This window comes from Scyliorhinus canicula, chromosome 6 (genome assembly GCF_902713615.1).
Source record: "Scyliorhinus canicula chromosome 6, sScyCan1.1, whole genome shotgun sequence".
NCBI classification, from domain to species: Eukaryota; Metazoa; Chordata; class Chondrichthyes; order Carcharhiniformes; family Scyliorhinidae; genus Scyliorhinus; species Scyliorhinus canicula.
This window is the reverse complement of record NC_052151.1, coordinates 101,322,659-101,346,298: the sequence shown is the minus strand read 5'-3', so window position 1 is coordinate 101,346,298 and position 23,640 is coordinate 101,322,659. Positions and strand designations below refer to the sequence as shown.

Genomic DNA, 23,640 nt, shown 5'->3' with positions numbered 1-23,640 from the left:
TCCCATGTCCAAAGATTTTTCCCCAAAGTACTGCATTTCTTTTCCTTTTCGAGTACATATCAATTCTCTTCTTCTACCACCCTTTTAGGCAGTGCATTCCAGATCATAACCACTCACTTTTGCCCTTGTCCCAACTGGTTATTTTGGCAACTACCTTAAATCTGCGCCCTCTCGTCAACATGCCAATCACCCATGGAAACAGTTTATCTTTATTTACTCTATTAAAACCCTCATAATTTTGAATATTACTATTAAATCCCATGTTAACCTTTGTTCTAAGGAGAATAAACGCCAGCTTCTCATGAACAATAATAAACATTGCCAATGTAGACAATTTTGGATCAAAACGTTTCCTGTTTGGTGGGTTCTGTTTATTCTGTGTTTCTGTGAAACAGAGTTCCTGGCATTCTAACTGCTGGCAGTCTCCAAAATCAAGTTTGCAGAAGAACTAGCTTGGCTAACATCAGCCACTTACATCTGTGACTGCTTTCCTTCAAGCAGATACCTTTTTATAGCTCTTTATTTCAGTCATAAGAATAAAAAGTGACAAGGTTAAAAAATGGAAATTCTTAAATGTTACCAGTCCCACAAAAACTAAAATTAATTTACCCATTGCCAATTTATACCGAGGGATGTAACACAATTTAGAACCCTGGGCGTTTTTGTGAGTGGTATTTTTTTCTCCGAGGAGATGAATTCTCCTCATTTCTTCTTGTGTCTTTGAACCGCACATCAACTGGGATCTACTCTCCAGGCTGTAATCAATTCTAGCCCAAATCGCTTGCTGTTACTAGATGAGAGAATTCCCACTGATTTTTCCTCCCACTTCTGGTGAAACAATTAGCTATTGAAGTTGGGATGGATTGCAGCTCTAAAGTCATGTTCTTCTACATTACAGCATTGAGGCCCACCTACTCAATCTTGCCCCATGCCTGAGGTATGGTGATCCTCAAGTTAAATCACAACCAGCCAGCTCTCCCCCTCAAAGGGGAAAGTATCCTATGGTCATTTGGGGCTATGGTGACTTTACTTTACTTGTTGAGGGTTTATCATTGCTGTTTCTTCATTCTTGATTGCACTACCAAATTGCACTGACCCTGTTAAATTTGTTAACATTTTTAATACCACAATTAGATTACCATTCTTCTATAATCTTCTCTACACAAGCGAATAAAATCAAATCCCAATTCATTGCTCCTCCTAGCTTGTATAATCTGCAAAGTTGCCCACTTTGGATTCAGAAACTGATTCCAGAGCAGAGCCCGGAGGTGACTTACTCAGTACTTTCCACCATAGCTGGCATAATCCCTTGAACAAGAACTCATTGTTTCTGAACCTACATCCGTTTTTTGTCTATGCCCAGGGTTTATCCAGAAACTCGACAATTTTGAACTGATTTAATAATCTTTTATTTGGAACTATTCAAACCCCAACCATACTGTATTACAGAATTTACTACAGTCCACTTGCATTTTCTCTTCCCCAAAGAAATCGGCAGTTACTCAGACAACACCTTCCTCTCTCTGAGTCGTACTTGCTGCCATAACTAGCTAGTTATTCCACAGATGGTCTGCAAATTCACTCTTGATAAACAATTCCATAATTTTGCCTTTATTTTGGAATTTCTGAGGTCAGGAAATGCTCTCTCTATATATGCAAAGGCTATGACTTCAAATTTTAAATGTGACTCTACAGCTAAACGGTGCATTGCCACATTGGCCTCAAAGACACTTGTGCACCCATACTATAACAACATACTAAAGGGCCAATTCTCTGAAATATTCAAAGCCAGAAAGGTAAGTCACAGCATACTTGACACCAAATGCCTCAATGCACTGAATCAATGCATGTGCATTAGCCTCATTACTAATGACAAAATTATGCAAATTAATGTAACTTGAATAAGCACAACACTTAAGTGTAGATAATTATGAATGAAAAAAGACTAAAATACAAGGAAGCATGCTATATTAGAGCCCAGAACTAACAATGGGGCAATATTAGATTTAATGTTAGGTATTGAGTCCAATTTAGTTAATAGCCTGTTGGTTCATGAACATATATCTAATAGTGATCTCAATATGATTGAATTCAATGTAGTGTTTGAAAGGGAGAAATGCAAAACAGCTACTAATATTGCAGAGTTAGGTCAGACCGACTTTAATGTGATGAGACACACTGCCAACAGTAAACTGGCAAGTCTGCTAATGGGTAAAATATTAGACGATCAATGGGAAATGCTCAAAATCAAGTTAAGATCAAGTGTGAGATCAGGTGTAATGCCTGTTCTTGTCAGCTTGGATCTAGTATGTCTTCAAAAACTGGCAACGCCCTTGAGGAGTACAGTGAAAGTAGGGAGGAACTTGAACGTGGAATTAGGAGGGCTAAAAGGGGCTGTGCAATGTCTGTAGCAAACACAGTCAAGGATAATCCCAAGGCGTTTTATGCATATATTAGGAGCAAGAGGGTAGCAAGAAAAAGCGTAGGCCCACTCAAGGACAATGGAGGGATTTTATGCGTGGAACCACAGGAAGTGGTTGAAATCCTTAATAGGTACTTTGTTTCAGTATTCACCAGGGAGAAGGACATGACGGATGTTGAGGTCAGGGATAGATGTGTGAACGCTCTTGAGAACGTCAATATATCAAAGGAGGACGTGTTGAGTACCCTAAATTGGATTAGGATAGACAAGTCTCCGGGGGCCAATGGAATCTATCCCAGGTTACTGCCTGAGGCAAGGGGGGAAATAGCTGGGGCCTTCATGGAGTCTTCACATCCTCTTTGACGTTCCAGAGGACTGGAGAATAGCCAATGTTATTCCCTTGTTTAAGAAAGGAAGCAGGGATAATCCGGCAAATTATAGGCCGGTGCGCCTGGCATAAGGGGTGGGGAAGCTTTTGGAAAAGATACTAATGGACAGAATATATGCATTTTTGTAGAAAATCGGGCTAGTTAATGGCAGGCAACATGGTTTTGTATGGGGAAGGTCATGTGTCACCAATTTCATTGAGTTTTTTGAGGAGGTGACAAAGAAAATTGAAGAGGGAAGGAGTGTAGATGTAGTATATATGGACTTTAGTAAGGTGTTTGACCAAGGTCCCACGTGGCAGACTTGTACAAAAACTAAAATCACATAGGATTCGGGGTGGCCTGGCTAGATGGATACAGAACTGGCTTGGTTATAGAAGACAGAGAGTGGCGGTGGAAGGGTGTTTTTCTGATTAGAGATCTGTAGCTAGCGGTGTTCCACAGGGATCAATGCTGGGACCTTTGTTGTTTGTATTATATATAAATGATCTGGAGGAAAATGTGGGTGGTCGGATTAATAAGTTTGCAGATGACACGAAGATTGGCGGAGTTGCTGATAGTGCCAAGGATTGTCAAAGGATACAAAAGGATATAGATAGATTGAAGACTTGGGCACAGAATGGCAGATGGAGTTTAATCCGAACAAATACGAGGTGATGCATTTTGGAGGATCAAATCTAGGTATGAATTATACTGTAAATTGCAGAACCATTAGGAACATTAACATACAGTCTGTGTGTACAGGTCCACAGTTCCCTAAAAGTGGCAACACAGGTGGCCAAGGTGATTAAGAAGGCATATGGCATGCTTGCCTTCATCAGCCAGGGCAGTGAGTACAGGAGTTGAGAAATCATGTTGCAGCTATATAAAACCTTGGTTCGGCTGTATTTGGAGTATTGCATGCAGTTCTGGTCACCACATTATCAGAAGGACATGGAAGCTTTGGAGAGAGTGCAAAGAACGTTCACCAAGATGTTGCCTGGTCTCAAGGGTGTTGGCTATGAGGAGAGGTTGAATAAACTAGGATTGTTTTTATTGGAAAGATGGAGGCTGAGGGGTGACCTGATAGATGTCTACAAAATTATGAGAGGCATAGACAGGGTGGATAGTCAGAGGCTTTTTCCAAGGGTGGAACTGTCAATTACAAAGGGGCACAGGTTCAAGGTGAGAGGGGGAAAGTTTAAGGGAGATGTGCGGGGTAGGTTTTTCACGCAGAGTGATGGGTGCCTAGAGCACGCAGCCAGAGGATGTGGTGGAAGCAGGCACATCAGCATTAGCAACATTTAAGAGGCATTTGAATGGATGTATGAATAGGGAGGAAATATAGGGATATGGACCGAGTAAGGGCAGAAGGTTTCTTTTTTAAGTTAGGGCAGCATGATTGGCATAGGCTTGGAGGGCCGAAGGGCCTGTTCCTGTGCTGTACTTTTCTTTGTTCTTTGTTCTTGTTCTTTGTGGGACCATGAATTGGATTGGAATTCGTTTTTGGAGCAAGTAAGGAGTTAGATTATGGGCTTGCCCTGTCCACTCTGCACATTGGTTTTGTAACTGAGAATACATTTTTTTGAAAAGAATTTAAGATTATACAGTTTATATCCTACAGGCAAGAACTCTGTTCACCAAAGAAAACAGCCATGGATGGCTGACAAGGTAAGAGACACAAAACTAAAAAAAAAAGTATAAAAAGTGCAAAAAGTAATTGGCGAATGAGAAGGATACAAAAAAAATGATAATGTCGATAAAAATAAAGAAGTGGCAGGCATGTTGAATAATTACTTTACATCAGTATTTACAGTAGAGGAAGGGGTCAGAATGCCATTCCTCCCATGAAAATTAATATTGAATCAGGAACAAGAACTCACCAAAATTTATGTAAGCAAAATCACAGTAATCAAGAAGGTAATCACATTAAAGAGTGACAAACCTTCTAGACCAGATGGTTTCCATCCCTGGCTTTTAAAGGAAATTAGTCAGCACATCACAGACGCTCCAACGGCATTCCTCCAAACTTTTCTCAAATCAGGTACTACTGGAAAATTGTACAACTCACTCTAGTATTTATGAAAGGCGAGAGGGGAAAAATCAGGGAAATATAAATCTCATGTCAGGAAATTACTATAATCTGTCGTTCAGAATAGGGTGATTGAACACCTTGAAAATTTTCCGCTGATCAGAGAGAAACAGCATGGATCTGAAGAGCTAGCTAAAGTGTTGGACAAGGGTGTGCCTGTGAAATGTCTTCTGGAATCCATGTAAATAACATCCAGAAGGTCTTTCATAAGCTAAGGTTTAAGCTCATAGATTTGAGGCAAATTATTGACCGTGTTAAAGAATTGGATGAATGACAATATAAGCGGACTTGGATAATTGGCAGATACTCTAACTGGCATTATGTGGCTAGTGGTGCCTGCAAGGATCTGTTTCGAGGCCTCAACTAATCACAGTATTTATTAACAACTTGGCTGATGGTATAGAAAGGCACATATCCAAATTTGCTGACAACACAACAGTAGGCATTGTTGTAAACAGTATAGATATAAAGATATGAATGGGCAATTGCAGCAAATGGATTTAAATGCAGACAAACTTGAGGTCATCCAGTTTGGAGCTGAAAAAGATAGAGCTGGGTACTTTCTAAATGGTGAACAGTTAGAAACAGAGTACCAGAGAGACTCCAGGGGTCCAGGAACATAGATCATCAGATTGTAATGAACAGATACAGAAAATATTAAGGGGAAAAGGTAGGGTAGATTGAGGGAAACTACTTCTGCTGGTTAGAGAGCTTAGAACTTGGGGGCATGGTTTGAAAATCAGAGGCAGACCTTTGACGAATAAAATTAGGAAAATCTTCTGCACCAAAAGTGTGGTAGAAGTTTGGAATTCTCTTTTGCAAACAGCAATTGATGCTAGATTAATTGTTAATCTTAAATTTGAGACTGATTGCTATTGGTTAACTAAAGGTATTAAGCAATATAGTGCAACGGTTGGTATATGGATCTAGCTCGCAGGTCAACCATCTAATTGAAAGGCGGAACATACATAATGTGAATAATGGCTTGCTCCTGTTCCTCTGCCATTCAGCCCATATTAATTCACCCATCCAGAAGATCCTACAATCATCCCATTTCATTGTCTTATCGATTGGCAAACTGTGCAAGTCATTTCACGATTCTTAAACTTTCCAGGTATTTTCACCATTACCGCTCTGTTTACACATATATCCAATTTTCGATATTCAATGTTGTTCAATCTTTGAAGAAACACCTCTTAATTGTCAGTCATAAATTTACTATCAACTAGTTTAAACTAATGTCCACTTGTACTTTCACACCATTTTCTTTATAAAGTTGTAGGATTACCAGTTTCAGCTTAATATTGACTTTTTGCTACGTCTTAATCTGATTTGTTTTGCAAACTGCATTCCTTTGTGCCTGCCATATGCCAAAGAAATTATTTACAAGTGAACTTAATTCATACAAAAGGACATTTATTGTTTTAACTGTTGATACATATTCCATTTGGTCATTTCATATAAAAAATACAGTTCACAGTAATCATTTCTGTGTCTCACATTTAAGAATACTATAACAACCAAATAAAAGGGGCCTTTATCTATTTATTAACTAGGTCTTTTGCAGCTCAAAATAAATTTGAACTGTTTAGTTCTGTGTATTTTCATTTCCTTTAGAAATCTTCTTTGTTACCCCACTGAAGTACTTGTCACGGAATGAATTGTGGCCGACGTACGGACTATACTTTGCATCAATAAGATGGGCATATCGATCCTTATCCTAAGGGATGAAGGAAAAAAAGTTAGTTTGAAAGCATTATTCTCTACACTATTAGCCTAACTAAAACAGAATTCCAATTAATTAGGCTTCAGAAATGCATAAATAAATAATAAATATTTGGATATACTACTCCATCGCATCCCTGCCCATCTTCTCCTTGAGCTTATGATGAACTATCCATTACCCATCCTATCGCACGCTCATCCTAACACTACCATCCTCCTTGGAACTTTCTCCGCAGTCTCTCCATTTCCTCTCTGTACTGTCACCTCACCCTTAACATACAATCCACTCCTGTCCATTGGCACTTGCTTCTCTCTAACTGAAGGTGACAATCATGCAGAGGCCTACTCCCACTCAAGAATTTTCCTCCTTACCTTCTGTTATATATGTGGGTTATTGTAGTTGTGTGCACAGTCTCTTTCAAAATGGAGTGACGTGATATGCGTGACATTATCGGCTACTTCGCGGGGTTTTGCCCTCAGTTTAGTAGCAACCCGAGTTCAGTGGAGACCTATCTAATAGAATCACTGCAGAAGGAGGCAATTCGGCCCAGTGAGTCTGCACTGACCCTCCAAATGAGCACCCTATCCCTGTAACTCCACCTAACCTTTGATCACTAGGGGGCGATTTATCATGGCCAATCCACCTAACCTGCATATCTTTGGACTGTGGGAGGAAACTGGAGCACCCGGAGGAAACCCACGCAGACGTGAAGAGAACGAACAAACTCCACAGTCACCCGAGATCAGAATCGAACCAATGTCCGTGGCGCTGTGAGACAGCAGTGTTAACCACTGTAGCCATCCGAGATGGCCACCTGCAAAGGATCATGGGAATTATGGCCAACCCAGGACTCAGACAGATACTGAGCTTCTGTGTATTTGAAATGCAAGTAGCTAGACCTGATCGAAACCACCACTCGTTTGCATTCTAATGGCCCATTTCCCCAGAACAATCGGACAATAGAAAGCAGTACAGCCACAGACTGATTGGGGCCCCTCCCTTTACTCAGAGAGCCCAGAGAGCCCAACTGCCAAGGTCAATGACCACTAAGGACCCACCCAGCCACCAACGCACTCGCCTCTTTATTGACCGAAACCTAAGGCAGTGCTCTGCCTCTTTTGGACCCGGCCTGTGCCAGCTTCCTTTGAATACGGCCTGTGCCAGCCCAACTGCAGCATAACGACCAGACAGCCAAGTTCAAGACCAACGATCGTTACCTGACGGATGAGCCCAGCAGAGACAGAGCCACTTCTTCAAACCAGCCACATGATCAAGATAAAGACTTTATCCACTTGCACAATGCCGGTCGCCTGAAGTTAAGTATAGGTTATTGTAGTTGATTGGCCTAGTTTAACTTGTGCTTGCATGTCAAAGTAAACCTTGTGTGTAAATGAACCATCTTTGAACTTGAACTGATTAACTGGTTGTGTGGCCATTTGACCGATATACGGGAAAGCCTTGTGGTTCAGTAAGAGAAATAGAAACACCCACAGTATTGGCGACGTTGTTGGGGCATAACATCATATCATAAAAAGAGCCTCAGCATCATACAGGCGACTCTAAAGTGCAACATTATTATAGTATTCCATTAAACTGGCAACACCACTGTACTGTTGATCTTGCATTCAACTCACGTGCAGCAGCAAACTATTTATTTTGTACGGTTAACAATAATAATAATATTAATTGCTTATTGTCACAAGTAGGCTTCAATTAGGTTACTGTGAAAAGCCCCTAGTCGACACATTCTGGTGCCTGTTCGGGGCCGCCGGTACGGGAATTGAACCCGCGCCGCTGTGTAGCCACCGAAGTTGGCCATTCCCTGAACACAAAATGGAGGAACGCAAAGCATATAGGATAAAATGGACAATGCTTGCAGCGCCAGCAGGCTGCACCAAGCAGGTGTGGATTCTGTCTGCTAAGAAGCAGACAGCACCGAAACGAACATTCCGCATACTAATGAGGCAATCACCGGGATAATTAGCATGTTAATGGAACGATTCCAGAGACAATGGACACAAATGGGAAGTAACTGCAACATTGTAAAGGATACCAGACACCCCGGCACCAACAGGGTTCGAAAACAAAGAGCTTGAAAGCCCGCCCAGTAGCTAAGGAACAGCCTCAGTATTGGGGGGATTCAAACATATCGATTGGGAAGAGACCCAATCGATTCCAAGCAGGTAAGGGAGTCCGCCCAAAGGGGCGCGGATCCCTGGGACCTATAAAAGACAGGTCCCACACGTGGTTCAGTCTTCTTGTCCAGCCCTCCAGCCCTCCTCTCTCTTTGACCAGCACTCCTCCGTGGACCAGCACCTCGACCAGCTTTTGCCAAGAAGACCCTGAAGGAGAGAGAGAGAGGTTCGGACAGCAGCCGCCAGCAAGTAAGTGTCTCACAACGATCGCTACCAGAGATAGACACTCCTGACCCCTTTTAACTTATACCAACCTGAAGTCTGCAGACCAGAGCAGAGCAAGAGGCCTTGTTCCCTGACCCGGCTGTTCCTTCGAGATAAGTATTGGTTTATTTAGCGGTAGGAATAGCTTAATCCTTTTAGCGTGTGCATGGGTAGTTATTATATTATAATAAACTCAGTTGTTTGAACTTACTAATTGGTGTATAGTTTTATTGCTTTGAACTTCACCTTGAACTTGTGGCTGTACCTTAACGATACCTGGCGACTCCAGAACTAAATAAAGAAACAGAGCCAAATTGAGTGTTAAGCACACTCACCCAGAGCGACCAACAGCTGCCTTGTTCTGAATTACAAGGCAGCTGTTTAGCCCACTGTGCTAAACCAGCACCTAGTCCATAGATACACTTTCCCTTCCTAATTACCCTTTATATCTGCTTCCTTCAAATATACTTTGATTGCTTTCAAATTGCAGCTCAAAAAGACAGATCAATTTAAAATCAAGAAAGTTAGTCATCTTTCACCACATAGCTCTTTACTACTACCTCAGAGCGGTTAGAAATTAGAAACCCAGTCTCTCAGGTAAGTGTCAATAACATGGGTGCGAAAAGTAATTGGTTAAAAAATTCAACCAAACTATTTCTTGAAAATTGAAATAATGTTAAATAAACATGAAATTCACTCTCCACTGATGACAGTATCAAACAACAGCCCTTAAAGGTGACATTCTAACTCCAGAAATTGCCAGCCACTCCGAGAACCAGCTGCTCTTCAATCCTGGCAGTGTCACCAGGAGCAGTGGTCACTGCTGGAATTACAACAAGCAGACCCGAGAAATGAGTTGGGGGGGGGGGGGGGGGGGCATTCTCATGGGGCAGGCCATTACTAATGGGGGAAGGACGAGCACTTTGTGGGACTGAAAGTTTCTGATCAGGAGAGCCCTTTTTCACACCCGTAAGAAGGTGGTCATGATTTACCTGGCAGTCTACCCAAATGACAGAAGGCAAAATGCCAGCGGCAATGGGACATAAGAACATAAGAACTAGGAGCAGGAGTCGGCCATCTGGCCCCTCGAGCCTGCTCCGTCATTCAATGAGATCATGGCTGATCTTTTGTGGACTCAGCTCCACTTTCCGGCCTGAATACCATAACCCTTAATCCCTTTATTCTTCAAAAAAAAAATCTTTATCTGGAAAACACTTAATGAAGGAGCCTCAACTGCTTCACTGGGCAAGGAATTCTACAGATTCACAACCCTTTGGGTGACGAAGTTCCTCCTAAACTTAGTCCTAAATCTACTTCCCCTTATTTTGAGGCTATGCCCCTACTTCTGCTTTCACTCGCCAGTGGAAACAACCTGCCCGCTTTTATCCCATCTATTCCCTTCATAATTTTGTATGTTTCTATAAGATCCCCCCCGCATCCTTCTAAATTCCAACGAGTACAGTCCCAGTCTACTAAACCTCCCCTCGTAATCCAACCCCCTCAACTCCGGGATTAGCATAGTGAATCTCATCTGCACACCCTCCAGCGCCAGTACGTCCTTTCTCAGTAAGGAGACCAAAACTGAACACAATATTTCAGGTGTGGCCTCACTAACACCTTATAGAATTGCAGCATAACCTCCCTAGTCTTAAACTCCATCCCTCTAGCAATGAAGGACAAAACTCCATTTGCCTTCTTAATCACCTGTTGCACCTGCAAACCAACTTTTTGCAACTCGTGCACTAGCACACCCAGGTCTCTCTGCACAGCAGCATGTTTTAATATTTTATCATTTAAATAATAATCCCTTTTGCTGTTATTCCTACCAAACTGGATAACCTCACATTTGTCAACATTGTATTCGATCTCCCAGACCCTAGCCCATTCACTTAACCTATCCAAATCCCTCTGCAGACTTCCAGTATCCACTGCACTTTTCGCTTTACCACTCATCTTAGCGTCATCTGCAAACTTGGACACATTGCACTTGGTCCCCAACTCCAAATCATCCATGTAAATTGTGAACAATTGTGGGCCCAACACAGATCCCTGAGGGACACCACTAGCTACTGATTGCCAACCAGAGAAACACCCATTAATCCCCACTCTTTGCTTTCTATTAATTGACCAATCCTCTATCCATGCTACTACTTCACTTATGCAGCAACCTTTTGTGCAGCACCTTGTCAAAAGCTTTCTGAAAATCCAGATATACCACATCCGCTGGCTCCCCATTATCTACCGCACTGGTAATGTCCTCAAAAAATTCCACTAAATTAGTTAGGCACGACCTGCCCTTTATGAACCCATGCTGCGTCTGCCCAATGAGACAATTTCCAGCATCTATCAAGGCCCTTAATTGGTCACCTAAGAAGCACAATCGAGCTCTTGGGGGGGGGGGGGGGGAATGATGGGAAAGCCACCCCTAATACTTCTACGTTTCGCCTCCCCTGCTGCTTCCCACCTCCTATCCAAATGTCCAACTGAACCGTCTCTTTGACTCCAGCCTCATTCTGATACCCTTTATAGAGCACAACAAAGCTAAAGGTAAGTAGTCAAAACACCCACACTGTTTCTCTCATAAGTACACAAACACACATTACCTCTTTACTTTTAAAAACGTTACATTTTACCTCAGTAAAACATTTAAACTTGTCTTCAATTTTCAATATTATTTGAACAATAACAAAGCAATTAAAGAAAACGAGCAGCTAACAGACAGTGCTGATACATCCTTAGAAAGTATTTATACTGCACATTTCAAATCTAATTCAGAGACACAGCACTGGACAAAACATCCAAATCCTTGCCCAAGTCTTTGGTAGATGTTGCAATCGTCAGGTGAAGCGTTAACGTCGGCATTAAATGACACACAAGAAAAAAAATCAACTAATTTAATCATAGTACTGTAAAAATATAATGTATTATAAACACCTGTACAGGCATTACTAATTGGAAAAACCTGATGCATAAAGTGTATGAGAAAGATGACAACAAGTAATTAATGTACGCAGTTTCAAAGTGCACGGAAGATGTTTCCTGCATAAGTAGAGATATCTTTAAGTTCCTAGGGGTCACCATCACCAACAGTCTGTCCTGGTCCACTCACATTGATGCAACAGTCAATATCTCTACTTCCAAGGGAAGCTAAAGAAATTTGGCATGTCTGCATCTCCTCTCACAAAAGTCTACAGATGTGCTATAGAGAGCATCCTATCCAGCTGGTAAGGCAACTGCTCAGACCAAGATCGCAAGAAACTGCAGAATGTGGTGAACTCAGCCCAACGCATCACACAAGCTTGCCACGCCCACATTGATTCTGTCTACACCTCTCGCTGCCTCAGGAAGGCAGACAGCATTATCAGAAACCCCTCCCACTCAGGCATTGCCTTCTTCCAGACCCTTCCATGAGGCAGAAGTTGGAGAAGTCTGAAGACCCACACATCCAAACATAGGAACAGTATCTTCCCTAAAAGACTTAACAACTCCCCCTCAGACTGATCTGTTACCTGTAAGAACACTATTCACGACGCCCTATGCTGCTCTTGCTCATGTATTTGTTTTGTTTGGTCCCTTGTTCCACGCTGTAACCAATCACTGTTTGTTGATGTACCACATGTCAATGTTCTCTGTTGAATATTCTTTTTGTCTACTCTGTATGCACTGTGTACGTTCTCTCGGTTGCAGAAAAAATACTTTTCATTGTACTTTGGTACATGTGACAATAAATCAAATCAAATCAAATCACTGTTTTACTTGTGAATATGCTAAGTAGTACTACTAACTAATTTGTTCAACTATAGAAGGTGAGCACATCTTCCATTGTAGGAAATTGGAATAAGCTCCAAAAGTTGGAGTTTGTTGACCTGGTGTCAATCACATGAAGGCAAGTTTTGGACAGTGCCTTCCTATCTCTCAACATAATAGAAGTGTCTACTTTTCTTCAATGTAAGATACATTTCATTTCTTTCTCTTACTTGACTGTTTAACTTTTATATATTCTTTTCTTACATTCTTCCCTTTATGTTTTCTGCGTCTCCTGAAGGTACAGTTTCATAGGTAGCAACAATTTTCCAATAACCTTAGCCAACCAGCCACTCCTGACATGTAAGTAGAGACATGCAGGTTGATGGACTGTTCATGGGAAATAACAGGAATGACTGAATGGCGAGCTCCTGGAATCCTATTTGGTTTGTACTTCTCTCTTAGCATGCTCTGCTGAGCTAACAGTGCCAGTGTTAACCCAGCCAAGATTAACCAACACAGCACACCCAGGATGTGGACCTAGTCTATTTTTGAAGCAACCCTCACTTTTCTTTTTCACATTTCCCCCATTTCTAAAATTAATGCCATTTTTGTTTACATCTAAACTTACTATAAGCTCAGTGAGATGTCTGAGATGTCAATGGTAACGAAGGAAGCCTCCAAATTATACTTAGAAAACAAGTGCCAAGATCAGTAAGTGAAAGTCCAGGAATGGTCCAGGACAGAGCAGAGAAATGCAGGTAGAGATAGTTGAACTAAGATAACTTACTCGGAAATTGTGCATTTTTTGGCTTTTTATTAGAATCAACAAAGCTGCATTTTTAGAGATGAAAGCTTGTCGTTTGTTAAAAGAACAAGTATTTTAATTTAATCTCCCAAGATCTTGTAGAGGTAACTGGAAAAATCATTCCATTGTTTTTAAAGCGCATACAGATATTTGACATAATTAGATTTAATGTTATCAATAAATATCGTTATTTCTCTAATGCAGCGATTAAGAAAGAGACAGTAACTTTACTTCTTGTTTAATATGTATTACAATTACATTCCAATTAAACACATAAACTAATTTATCAGGGAAGGTTATGCTTGGATCAGGAAGCTGCAGTTAAAAGCAGCCAATTTTCAAGTGCTTATACCGCAACCTATTTAATTTTTTACCCAGCAATTCAATCGAAACAAAAACAGTCACACCCTGAACAAAATCTTTTTCTCGAGTCAGCAGGACATTTTGCATGGCTTTCACCAATAGACTCACTGTCTTATCATGCGAATCATTGAAACCAGATAACTAGAGATATTTTGTGCTTGGATCAGCATTTTTTTGAAAATGTTGCATTTGGATCAAGAGTTACTACACAATTAGAAGCGAATGCCAAGTGGTTTAGTATAATGGAATCTTATGCTTGGATCAGAAATGCATTTATTTGGACTCGTGTGTAACCTCTAAATTTGATTTATCTTTCTCAGATGTTAGAGGGTTAAACAGTGTCTTCTATGACCTCCAGTGGTGTGTGCTGCTATTCTTACATTAAAACTTACAGACCCTCTTCAAATGATAACATGATCATTGGTTGAGGTCTCTTACTTCCATGTTAACCTCAAGTCATTTACAGCCTTTAACAACCAGCTACTTGGAGAGAGAAATATTGCTATCTGCAAACTTTTCGAAGCAAACAGCACTTGAAAGGATAAAACAACAAAAGAAAATTGCTCCCGTGTGCTTCGCACCTCAGCTTCTGAAACTTCAAACTAACCCTTGACAATTGGCTTCTAAAAAAACTGCTGACCTAAAACATTGCTCTGGCAATTGTAATATCCAATCTGTTATTAGCTATGCTATTACCATATTATAAACAGGAAAAAGAAAGTATCAGGTAGTGTTGCATTTGCTTACACTTTTTAAAGATTCATATCCTACATTTACTCAAATGGGCCTCAGTTCAGCTTCAGGGTAATTGCCCATGTCTGGTTTTTGTTTAAAAAGCCTGTCTTTCTTATCACAGCTTTTCACTGCTCTACATCTGCTGCTGTACAGTAGCTATAGAAACCACTTGTGCAAAATCATACAGTTATAAACATTGTGAAGGACAACTAGTTCTGAAATAAAACCGCTGACACGAAACCGGGAAATCTATAGGAGGGGAATGTCATTGGAAAATATATCAAAAAATAAATTATTTTACTGAAAACCTACATTTAAATGGTAATGCATTCTTAAAGAATTATGCAACAAAATTCATGACAATTAATAAAGAGGACTAATGTCTTCAACAGGCCAGTTTTACCATGGGAACCGCTACCCAAAACTGGGGAATAATCAGCTGGAAGGGTCTAAACTGCAAGTCCTAAATCACTCATCTTTGAAACGAGGTACTTCTCTTCCTTCCATTCAAGTTATTAGATTTCAGTGTCCTCTTCCATGTACAAACGTACAAAACTAAAGAACTTTTCCTGCAATACACTAAAAAGAAAACTGCGACTTTGTTCATCGTTGTCTAGATCTCAAAATGCATCCAGCAAATGTGAAAGACATTCAGGCAGAATATTTGAAACGTAGGACTGAACTTCACCAGCTCTCAGGAGATAGGCTGGGAGACACGAGAGCTCGGAAAATAGCATTGGAAGGGGCCGAGAAAGAAGCCCGCATTCTTCCCAAGGCCACAGGATATTCTCAGAAGTGGGAACAGTAGTGGCGTGGACACCCACTGACTGAAGGTGTGTGGCCAATTAATCCAATTGACTAGCCAATGAACAGCCACTTAATTTCCCTCGCCAGTGTTTTACTGGGATGAGGGCAGTCCCCCACAATGTGGCAAAACCAACAGGTACATCTCGACAGCCTACCAGCAGTTTCTTGAGATGGGAGTGGGGGATGACGACCCTTTCTGGCAGCTCCATGGCCTCCGGCATCAATGGTTGGCGCTGCAGCTCCTCCACTGCCACTGGTGGGTTCATTCTTCCGATAGGCAAGGTCTGCCTGCCATGGCGTGACACATTTAATACAGTTGTTGCTCATCCTTTGAGACTTCCTCAACATGGAGGTATTCTCCTTCTTCCTGGAGCCTTAGCAATGGCCACCTGTATCATTGGTTTTGTTGAGCCCCCAGCCTTCTGATTGGGCCAGCACCTTTGGGAGGTGGCCACCATCATTAATTGGATGGCACATCTAGCAGCTACCTCTTAATTGGCTTCCGCCAGTCGAATCAGCCCTACCATCTTGCAGTCCATCCCCCCCACCTGGCTGGTGACTAGATTTGGTCTTTTCCGTCATTCACATAAAATTCAGCTCATTATTACAAGGGTGATCAAGACACAACACAGAACTCTGCAACCCCAGGTTTCCTTTAATAACGCTGTGAAAAAAATTCCCACAAAGAAAATTGCCATACTTTATCATTCAAAAACACAAATTATCTTTTTCCTCACAAAAAAAATTACTGGAGAGGAATCTATTGTCACTTTTATGTCCAATGTCAGCAGGAGATATGGATTAGGAACTGATGCTTCTCTACTGTGCTTGAAAAATATACATTAGCCCATCTCAGAAAACAAACATTTTCCATTGCATTACAGTGAAAGCCACTTTCATGCGAGGATCTTTCTGCCTTCTCCAAATATGTATGTCAATTCATGGATTACATTGTTCTGTGGAATTACTGCTGGTAGGAAGCTGGTCCACACATCTGGAGCTCAATTTCTTTCCAATCAGCAGAGAGAACATGGATTGAACCCTAACTGTCTTCCTGCAATAATACTGCATCATGAATCACAAACTGCCGCCAAGAAAGGCCTGCTTAACTCTTCAGAAGTGTGTAGAACTGTACAAGATTTACCAGGATATTGCCTGGAATGGAGAGTAGGTTTTACGAGGAAAGGTTGAGGGTGCTAGGCCTTTTCTCACTAGAACGGAGAAGGATGAGGGGCGACTTGATAGAAGTTTATAAGATGATCAGGGAAATAGATAAGAGTAGACTGTCAGAGACTTTTCCCCCGGGTGGAACAAACCATTACAAGGGGACATAAATTTAAGGTGAATGGTGGAACATATAGGGGGAATGTCAGAGGTAGGTTCTTTACCCAGAGAGTAGTGGGGGCTTGGAATGCACTGCCTGTGGAAGTAGTTGAGTCGGAAACATTCGGAACCTTCAAGCGGTTATTGAATAGGTACATGGATTACGGTAGAATGACGGGGTGTCGATTAATTTGTTCTTAATCTAGGACAAAAATTCGACACAACATTGTGGGCCGAAGGGCCTGTTCTGTGCTGTATTTTTCTATGTTCTAAAAAATGAGGAATTCGAGGGCTAATCGTATGGTCATTAATTCAAAGAAGATAAAAAACAGAAAATGCTGGAAATGCTCAGCAGGTAAGGCAGCATCTGTGGATAGATGTTCCTGGAGGTACTTACATGCTGTCATTCTGCCCATGCCAAAAAAGTCAAAGTATCGTTGAATAGGGAGATGTTTCAACGCCGAGAAACACTCTGCTAAACATACTGTTTGAACCCCTGATTCCCTTATTAATCAAGAACCTATCTATCTTTGTCTTAAAGACACTTAATGAATTGGCCTTCACAGCCTTCTGCGGAAAAGTGTTCCACAGGTTCACCACCCTCTGGCTGAAGAAATTCCTCCTCATCTCTATTTTAAAGGGTTGTCACTTTAGACTGAAATGGTGTCCTCTGGTTCTAGTTTTTCCAACAACATCCTACAAGAAACATCCTCTCCACCCAGGCCTCACAGTATCCTGTAAGTGAAGTGTGCCCTGGCGAGGTCTCCCAGTTATGGCCATGAGTCCCAGGCACCAGATGAATTGAGAAAATGCATATTTACATGAGCCGTACGGAGCTGACCTGGATCAACCCCAGTGAGGTCCAGGTCGTGACTGGATCGTCTCTTGCGAGATTCAATAGCCTTGTCCCTACACCTAGGCCACGGTGAGTTCGTTGAATTGCACCCAGCATTTTGAATTATTTTCCTTTCTGTATCCCTTTTCTCTCTCTCAATCCAATTTTTAATTTCCTCTCTTAATTTCTCCCTCTGTACCTGATTTCATATAATCATTGAAAGTTGTCTGGGGCTCAAAATCATGCTGTGTTCCTTCAGCTCCCAGTTAATGTACAGTGGTTGATGTGTCATTGGTGCATTGATTTTATTCCCTGGACTGCTTTGCATCTTATCTGTACTTTAGAACGGTTTCACAACTACCTTCTATCAAGTATTTTTTAAAATTATGTTGTACTATTTACATATATCTCACATAATAATTTAGCAATTCAATCATTGTTATATATTTTCTAGTTCCAATTGTGTTTGTATTATTGACTGCTTTGATGTTACTCAGACAAAACAGTTCTTAAAGCTGCCCTTAAAAGCAGTAAGAACAATTAAAATTTGCCAGCAGGAAAGGCTCTTCGTGAATCACCACTACAGGAAGTGTCAATGTTTATATATAAAGTAGTCAGTAGAACGAACCCAGTCTAATCCTTACGTAACTGCATTCTTAGTAAGATTGTCCGTTGTTAACATGGGTGTCCTCATTACCTGAGTTACATTTTCAACACTCAATATTCTTGTAGTTTCTCAGAATGATGTTGTAAATTAATGCCATTAGGAGCTGGGTTGAGACTACTCATACCCTGTTTAATTTAGCACCATTACAGGCAGCAAACAGAGGAGATTCACATCCAACATCCTGCCCTGGCTTTGTACCCCCATTCTACAGCTGTTAGGATACTGTGGTTTTCTACTGCTCTACTTGTTGGCTTAATGGCATTGTCCACCTATACGTCCTTTTGACTCAGTATGGTGAAAGTCGAACAAATGGAAAAAATTGATGATATTCTTATCAAATATACCTATGCCAAAGAAAGGAAATATAGATTTTGATAGTCAATAATTGATAATTTTGTGTTAAATAATTTGAGCTATTCAATACTTCTAATTAATATTGCTGAATAGAAATACATGTTGCCAAATTTTGCCTTGCACTCATCAGTATAAATGCAAGAATGCCAAATTTCAAACAATCAAAAGTTACACTGCAAGAGAAAAGGATGCCGATTGGTTGATAAGCCAGCTCTGATTGGCCAAGGCATTGCCATGGATAAGGCAACGGGAATCTATAGGCTCCCCATGCTCCTGGCTAATTCAAAATAGGCACAAGGCTAGAACATATTTGTTTTGTTTACAGAGAACAAGTCCCTCTGTATGAATGTATGTCGCTTCTAGCAAGTGTAAATAAACACAATTAAAAGCTGAACTGATTGTTTTTTAGTGTAACTATTAGTGCACTCATAATTGTTCAGCAAGTCCTGCTCAATCACATAATTACAGTGAACAGAAGAAAATTTATTTTGGATTTTGCCAGTGCAGGCTGATCGAGTATGGTCTGCACTCTGCCTATTATGAAAAAGTGAAGGAACATGCTGTTTGATTCAATCATTGGGACAAACGGCGAACGTACCTGGCATTATGCCAGCACTGAAATTCAAACACAATGTTTCTCAATTGCATGGTCGGCAGAATGTCAGCATCTTATTGGTGGAAAGTCACTGCATGGTAACAGCATGGGACAGCTTGCTTAATCTACAATGTAGCTAAATAAAGAGAATACGATAATCAGGTAGATTATTCAATACATACTGCATTTTGTAAGGAAATAAATAAATAAGTACTTAGTTAGTCCAAAAACTTTTAAAGCATACAGAGTCAGTATAGCACAGGAAAGGCCCTTCGGCCCATCAAGTCTGCACCGACAGTAACTACCTCTAATCTTGCACTAATCCCATTTACCAGCACTTGTCCCATATCCTTGAATGTGATGCTGTTTCAAGTGCTCATCTAAGTGCTTTGTAAAGATTGCCTCCACTACCTTTTCAGGCACTGCATTCTAGATTCTCACCACCCTTTGAATGAAATTTATTTTTCTCAAATCCCCTCGGAATCTGGCCCTCACCCTAAAACTATACCCCTTGCAATTTGCCCCTCAACCATGGGGAACAGCTGCTTGCTATTTACCCTGTCCAAATACCATATAAGATTATACACCTCAAATATATCCCCCTCGGCCTTCTCTGCTCGAAATAAAACAATCCAAGCCTATCCAGCCTCTCCTTACAGCTCACATGCTCCATCCCAAGTAACATCCTGGTGACTCCTCTGTACCCCCTCCAGTGTAAATCACCTCTTTCCTACAGTGAGGTGACCAGAACCACACACAGTATTCTAGCTGTGACCTAACCAACATTTTCTATAGCTCCAACATAACCTCCTTGTTCTTATATTCTATGCCACGACTGATGAAGACAAGTGTCCAATATCCCTTCTTAACTTCCCTATTTACCTACTCTTCCGCCTTCCGGGATCTGTGAACAAGTACCCCAAGATCCATCTGTTCCTCTGAGCTTCCTAGTGTCCTGCCATTCATTATATACCTGCTTATCCTATTTCTTCTTCCAAAGTGCATCACCTTGCACTTACCAGGGTTAAATACCATCTGCCACTGCTCTGCCCATCTGACCAATCCATCTCAATTGGACTGAATTGGATTTGTATATTGTCAGGTACAGTGAAAAGTATTTTTCTGTGAGAGGCTCAAACAGATCATTTAGTGCATGAGAATAAAATAAAATGAAAATACATAATAGGGCACACAAGGTACACAATGTAAATACATAGACACCGGCATCAGGTGAAGCATACAAGATCATATTAATCAGATCAGTCCATAAGAGGGTCGTTTAAGAGTCTTGTAACAGTGGGGGAAGAAGCTGTTTTTGAATCTGTTTGCGCGCGTTCTCAGACTTTTGTAACTCCTGCACGATGGAAGAAGTTGGCAGAGTAAGTGACCCGGGTGGGAGGAGTCTTTGATTATGCTGCCCGCTTTCCCCAGGCAGTGGGAGGTGTAGATAGAGTCAATGGGTGTGAGGCAGGTTTGTGTGGTGGACTGGGCTGTATTCACAACTCTCTGAAGTTACTTGCAGTCTTGGGCCGAGCAGTTGCAATACCAGGCTGTGACGCAGACAGATAGGATGCTTTTTATGGTGCATCTGTAAAAGTTGGTAAGAATCAATGTGGACATGCCGATTTTCCTTAGTTTTCTGAGGAAGTATAGACACTTTTGTGCTTTCTTGGTTGTAGCATCAATGTAGGTGGACCAGGACAGAATTTAGATGATGTGCACACCTAGGAATTTAAAGCTGTCAACCATCTCCACCTCGGCCCCGTTGATGCTGACAAGGGTGTGTACGATACTTTGCTTCTTGAAGTCAATGACCAGCTTTTTAGTTTTGCCGGCATTGAGGGATAGACTGTTGTCGTTGCACCACTCCACTAGGTTCTCTATCTCCCTCCTGTGTTCTGACTCGTCGTTGTTCGAGATCCGGCCCACAATGGTCGTGTCGTCAGCAAACTTGCAGATGTAGTTGAAACCTAATTTTGCTACGCAGTTGTGTGTGTACAGGGAGTATAGTCGGGGGCTAAGTACGCAGCCCTGTTGGGCCCCGGTATTGAGGACTATTGTGGAGGAGGTGTTGTTGTTTATTCTTACTGATTGTGGTCTGTGGGTCAGAAAGTCGAGGATCCAGTTGCAGAGGGAGGAGCCAAGTCCTAGGTTTTGGAGCTTTGATACGAGCGTGGCTGGGATTATGGTGTTAAAGGCGGAGCTGTAGTCAATAAATAGGAGTCTGATGTAGGAGTCCTTGTTGCCGAGATGCTCTAGGGATGAGTGTAGGGCCAGGGAGATGGCGCTGGTTGCGGCAGTATGCGAATTTCAGTGGATCTAGGCATTCTGGGAGTATGGAGTTGATGCGCTTCATAACAAACTTCTCAACGCACTTCTTTACGATTGATGTTAGAGCCACCGGACGGTAGTCATTGAGGCACATTGCCTGGCTCTTCTTTGGCACCAGTATGATGGTGGTCTTCTTGAAGCAGGAGGGGACCTTGGTGCTGAGTGGGGACAGGTTGACGATGTCCGCGAACACATCTGTCAGCTGGTCCATGCAGGCTCTGAGTGCACGACCAGGAATCCCGTCCAGACCCGTTGCCTTCAGAGTGTGCACTTTCAGGAAGCCCAAACTGACTTTGGAAGCTGTGAAGGTGGGTATGGGTGTGTTTTGGGTTGCTGGTGCACTCAACAGCGGATTGATGGTTTCCTGCTCAAACTGAGCATAGAATGCATTGAGTTCATCGGGGAGGGGTGCGCTGCTGCCGGAGATACTGCTCGGCTTCGCTTTGTAGCCCGTTATGTTATTTAGGCCTTGCCACAATCGACTAGAGTCTGTACCGCTTGTCTGTGACTCTAGCTTCCTGTGCCTATATCTTCCTGTAATCTATGACCCTCTTCTTCACTGTTCACCACCTTATCAATCTTGGTGTTGCCTGCGAACTTATCATTCCCCCACATTCTCATATTTGTCATTTATATATAAAACAAACAATAAGGGACCCAGAACTGATCCCGGTGGTATGCCACTAAACACCGGCCTCCGGTTAGTCAAAAAGCCTCTACCACTACTCTTTGTGCCCTATTACGAAGCCAGTTTTGGATCCATCTCACCAAGTTTCCTTGGGTACCATAGGCGGGATTCTCCGTTGCCCGATGACAATATTGTAATTGGCGATCGGGCAGAGAATTGACTCTGTTGCCGAAATTGGGGCCAGCGCAGGTTTGACACCGGTCAGCCATGCTCCGCCCCCTCCGAAATGGCGTCATCGCGTCGCCCACCACTGCAATGGTGTTGACGCATCATCGCCCATCCTCCCGCAATGCTCCGCCCCTAATGGATCAAGTTCCCGACGGCGCACGACACGTGTGGCCTCCCTCCCTCCCCCCACCAACTGGCTGCATACTCCTCGCCAGTACTTTGAAATTGCGCAGAGTGCCTTTGACCTGGCTACAAAAGGCAGCTACAAAACCTGATTCAGCACTCTGTGCAATTTTTGATAAAATTCCGCCCTTTACCTATAATACTAATAATCTTTATTAGTGTCACAAGAAGGCTCACACAAGGTTAACACTACAAGTGACTGTGAAAATCTATGCAGCTCTGCCACCTACTTGTCAAAAAGTCAGCAAAGTTTTGTCAGACAGGATCTTGCTCTCGTTACTCAACTTTTCAGCAAGTGCCATTTATATCGAGTCAGAGATTCAGTTACGGCTTGATAGGTGGCCATCCAGCCCATCAAGTGTATGCCAGTTCTCAGCAGAGCAATCCAGTCAGTCCCATTCCCCACTCCATTCCCTTAGCCCTGCAGATTTATTTCCTTCAATTGCCAATCTAATTTCCTTTCAAAATAATTTGCTATTCACAGTATAAAAGTATTCCAGTTCTGAAGAGGGGTATGAGAATAAAGGCAGAAGGGAAAAATAGAAGAGTCAGCTTTGCCCATCTGGTTGGGTGAGGTGAGGGGGTGTAGTGGTTCGGACACAAGCTCTTTGCCAGGTTTTTGAGGTGTGTCTACGCCTATGCCCATTCCGATACAAATTAAGACAAATTGTCAGGAATACCTCTTTCTGCCTCCTAATCATGACAGAAAAGTGCCAACACCGTTTGTTTTTTCAATGCCGGTGGGATTTTCCGGCCCCATCGATGGCGCACCCCCGCTGCTGGTTTCCCGGCGGGGTAGGGGTTGGATTCAATGGGATATCCTATTGGCAGTGGGGGGACCCGAAGATCCTGCCGCCAGGCAATGGCAGGCCGCCTCCCGCTGCTGAGCAGCATGGCAAGGGGAGGCCAGAGAATTTCACCCATATGTTCAATTTCGGAATTAAATAAAGCCTCTTCGGGGAAGACAGATAGAAGGCGAAGAGGGATGAGGGGAGAGTAGAAACAGTGAGGGGGCGTTTCCCCTTCCATCCTTGC

At 42.2% G+C, this 23,640-nt stretch overlaps 1 protein-coding gene across 4 annotated transcripts in view; it reads right to left on the bottom strand.

The window, feature by feature from the left end:
• Positions 1–6,274: 6,274 nt before the first annotated feature.
• Positions 6,275–23,640, bottom strand: part of trmt11 (tRNA methyltransferase 11 homolog) — a 108,884-nt gene continuing 91,518 nt past the window's right edge. For 3 of the 4 annotated variants that reach the window (XM_038799758.1, XM_038799761.1, XM_038799760.1), the window contains one exon: positions 6,275–6,599. In XM_038799758.1, coding sequence (XP_038655686.1) covers positions 6,468–6,599 — 132 coding nt within the window. In that variant the 3' untranslated portion in view covers positions 6,275–6,467. Of the gene's footprint in view, positions 6,600–7,822; positions 7,916–23,640 lie in introns of all 4 variants that reach the window. The other variant, XM_038799759.1, reaches the window with a different exon arrangement.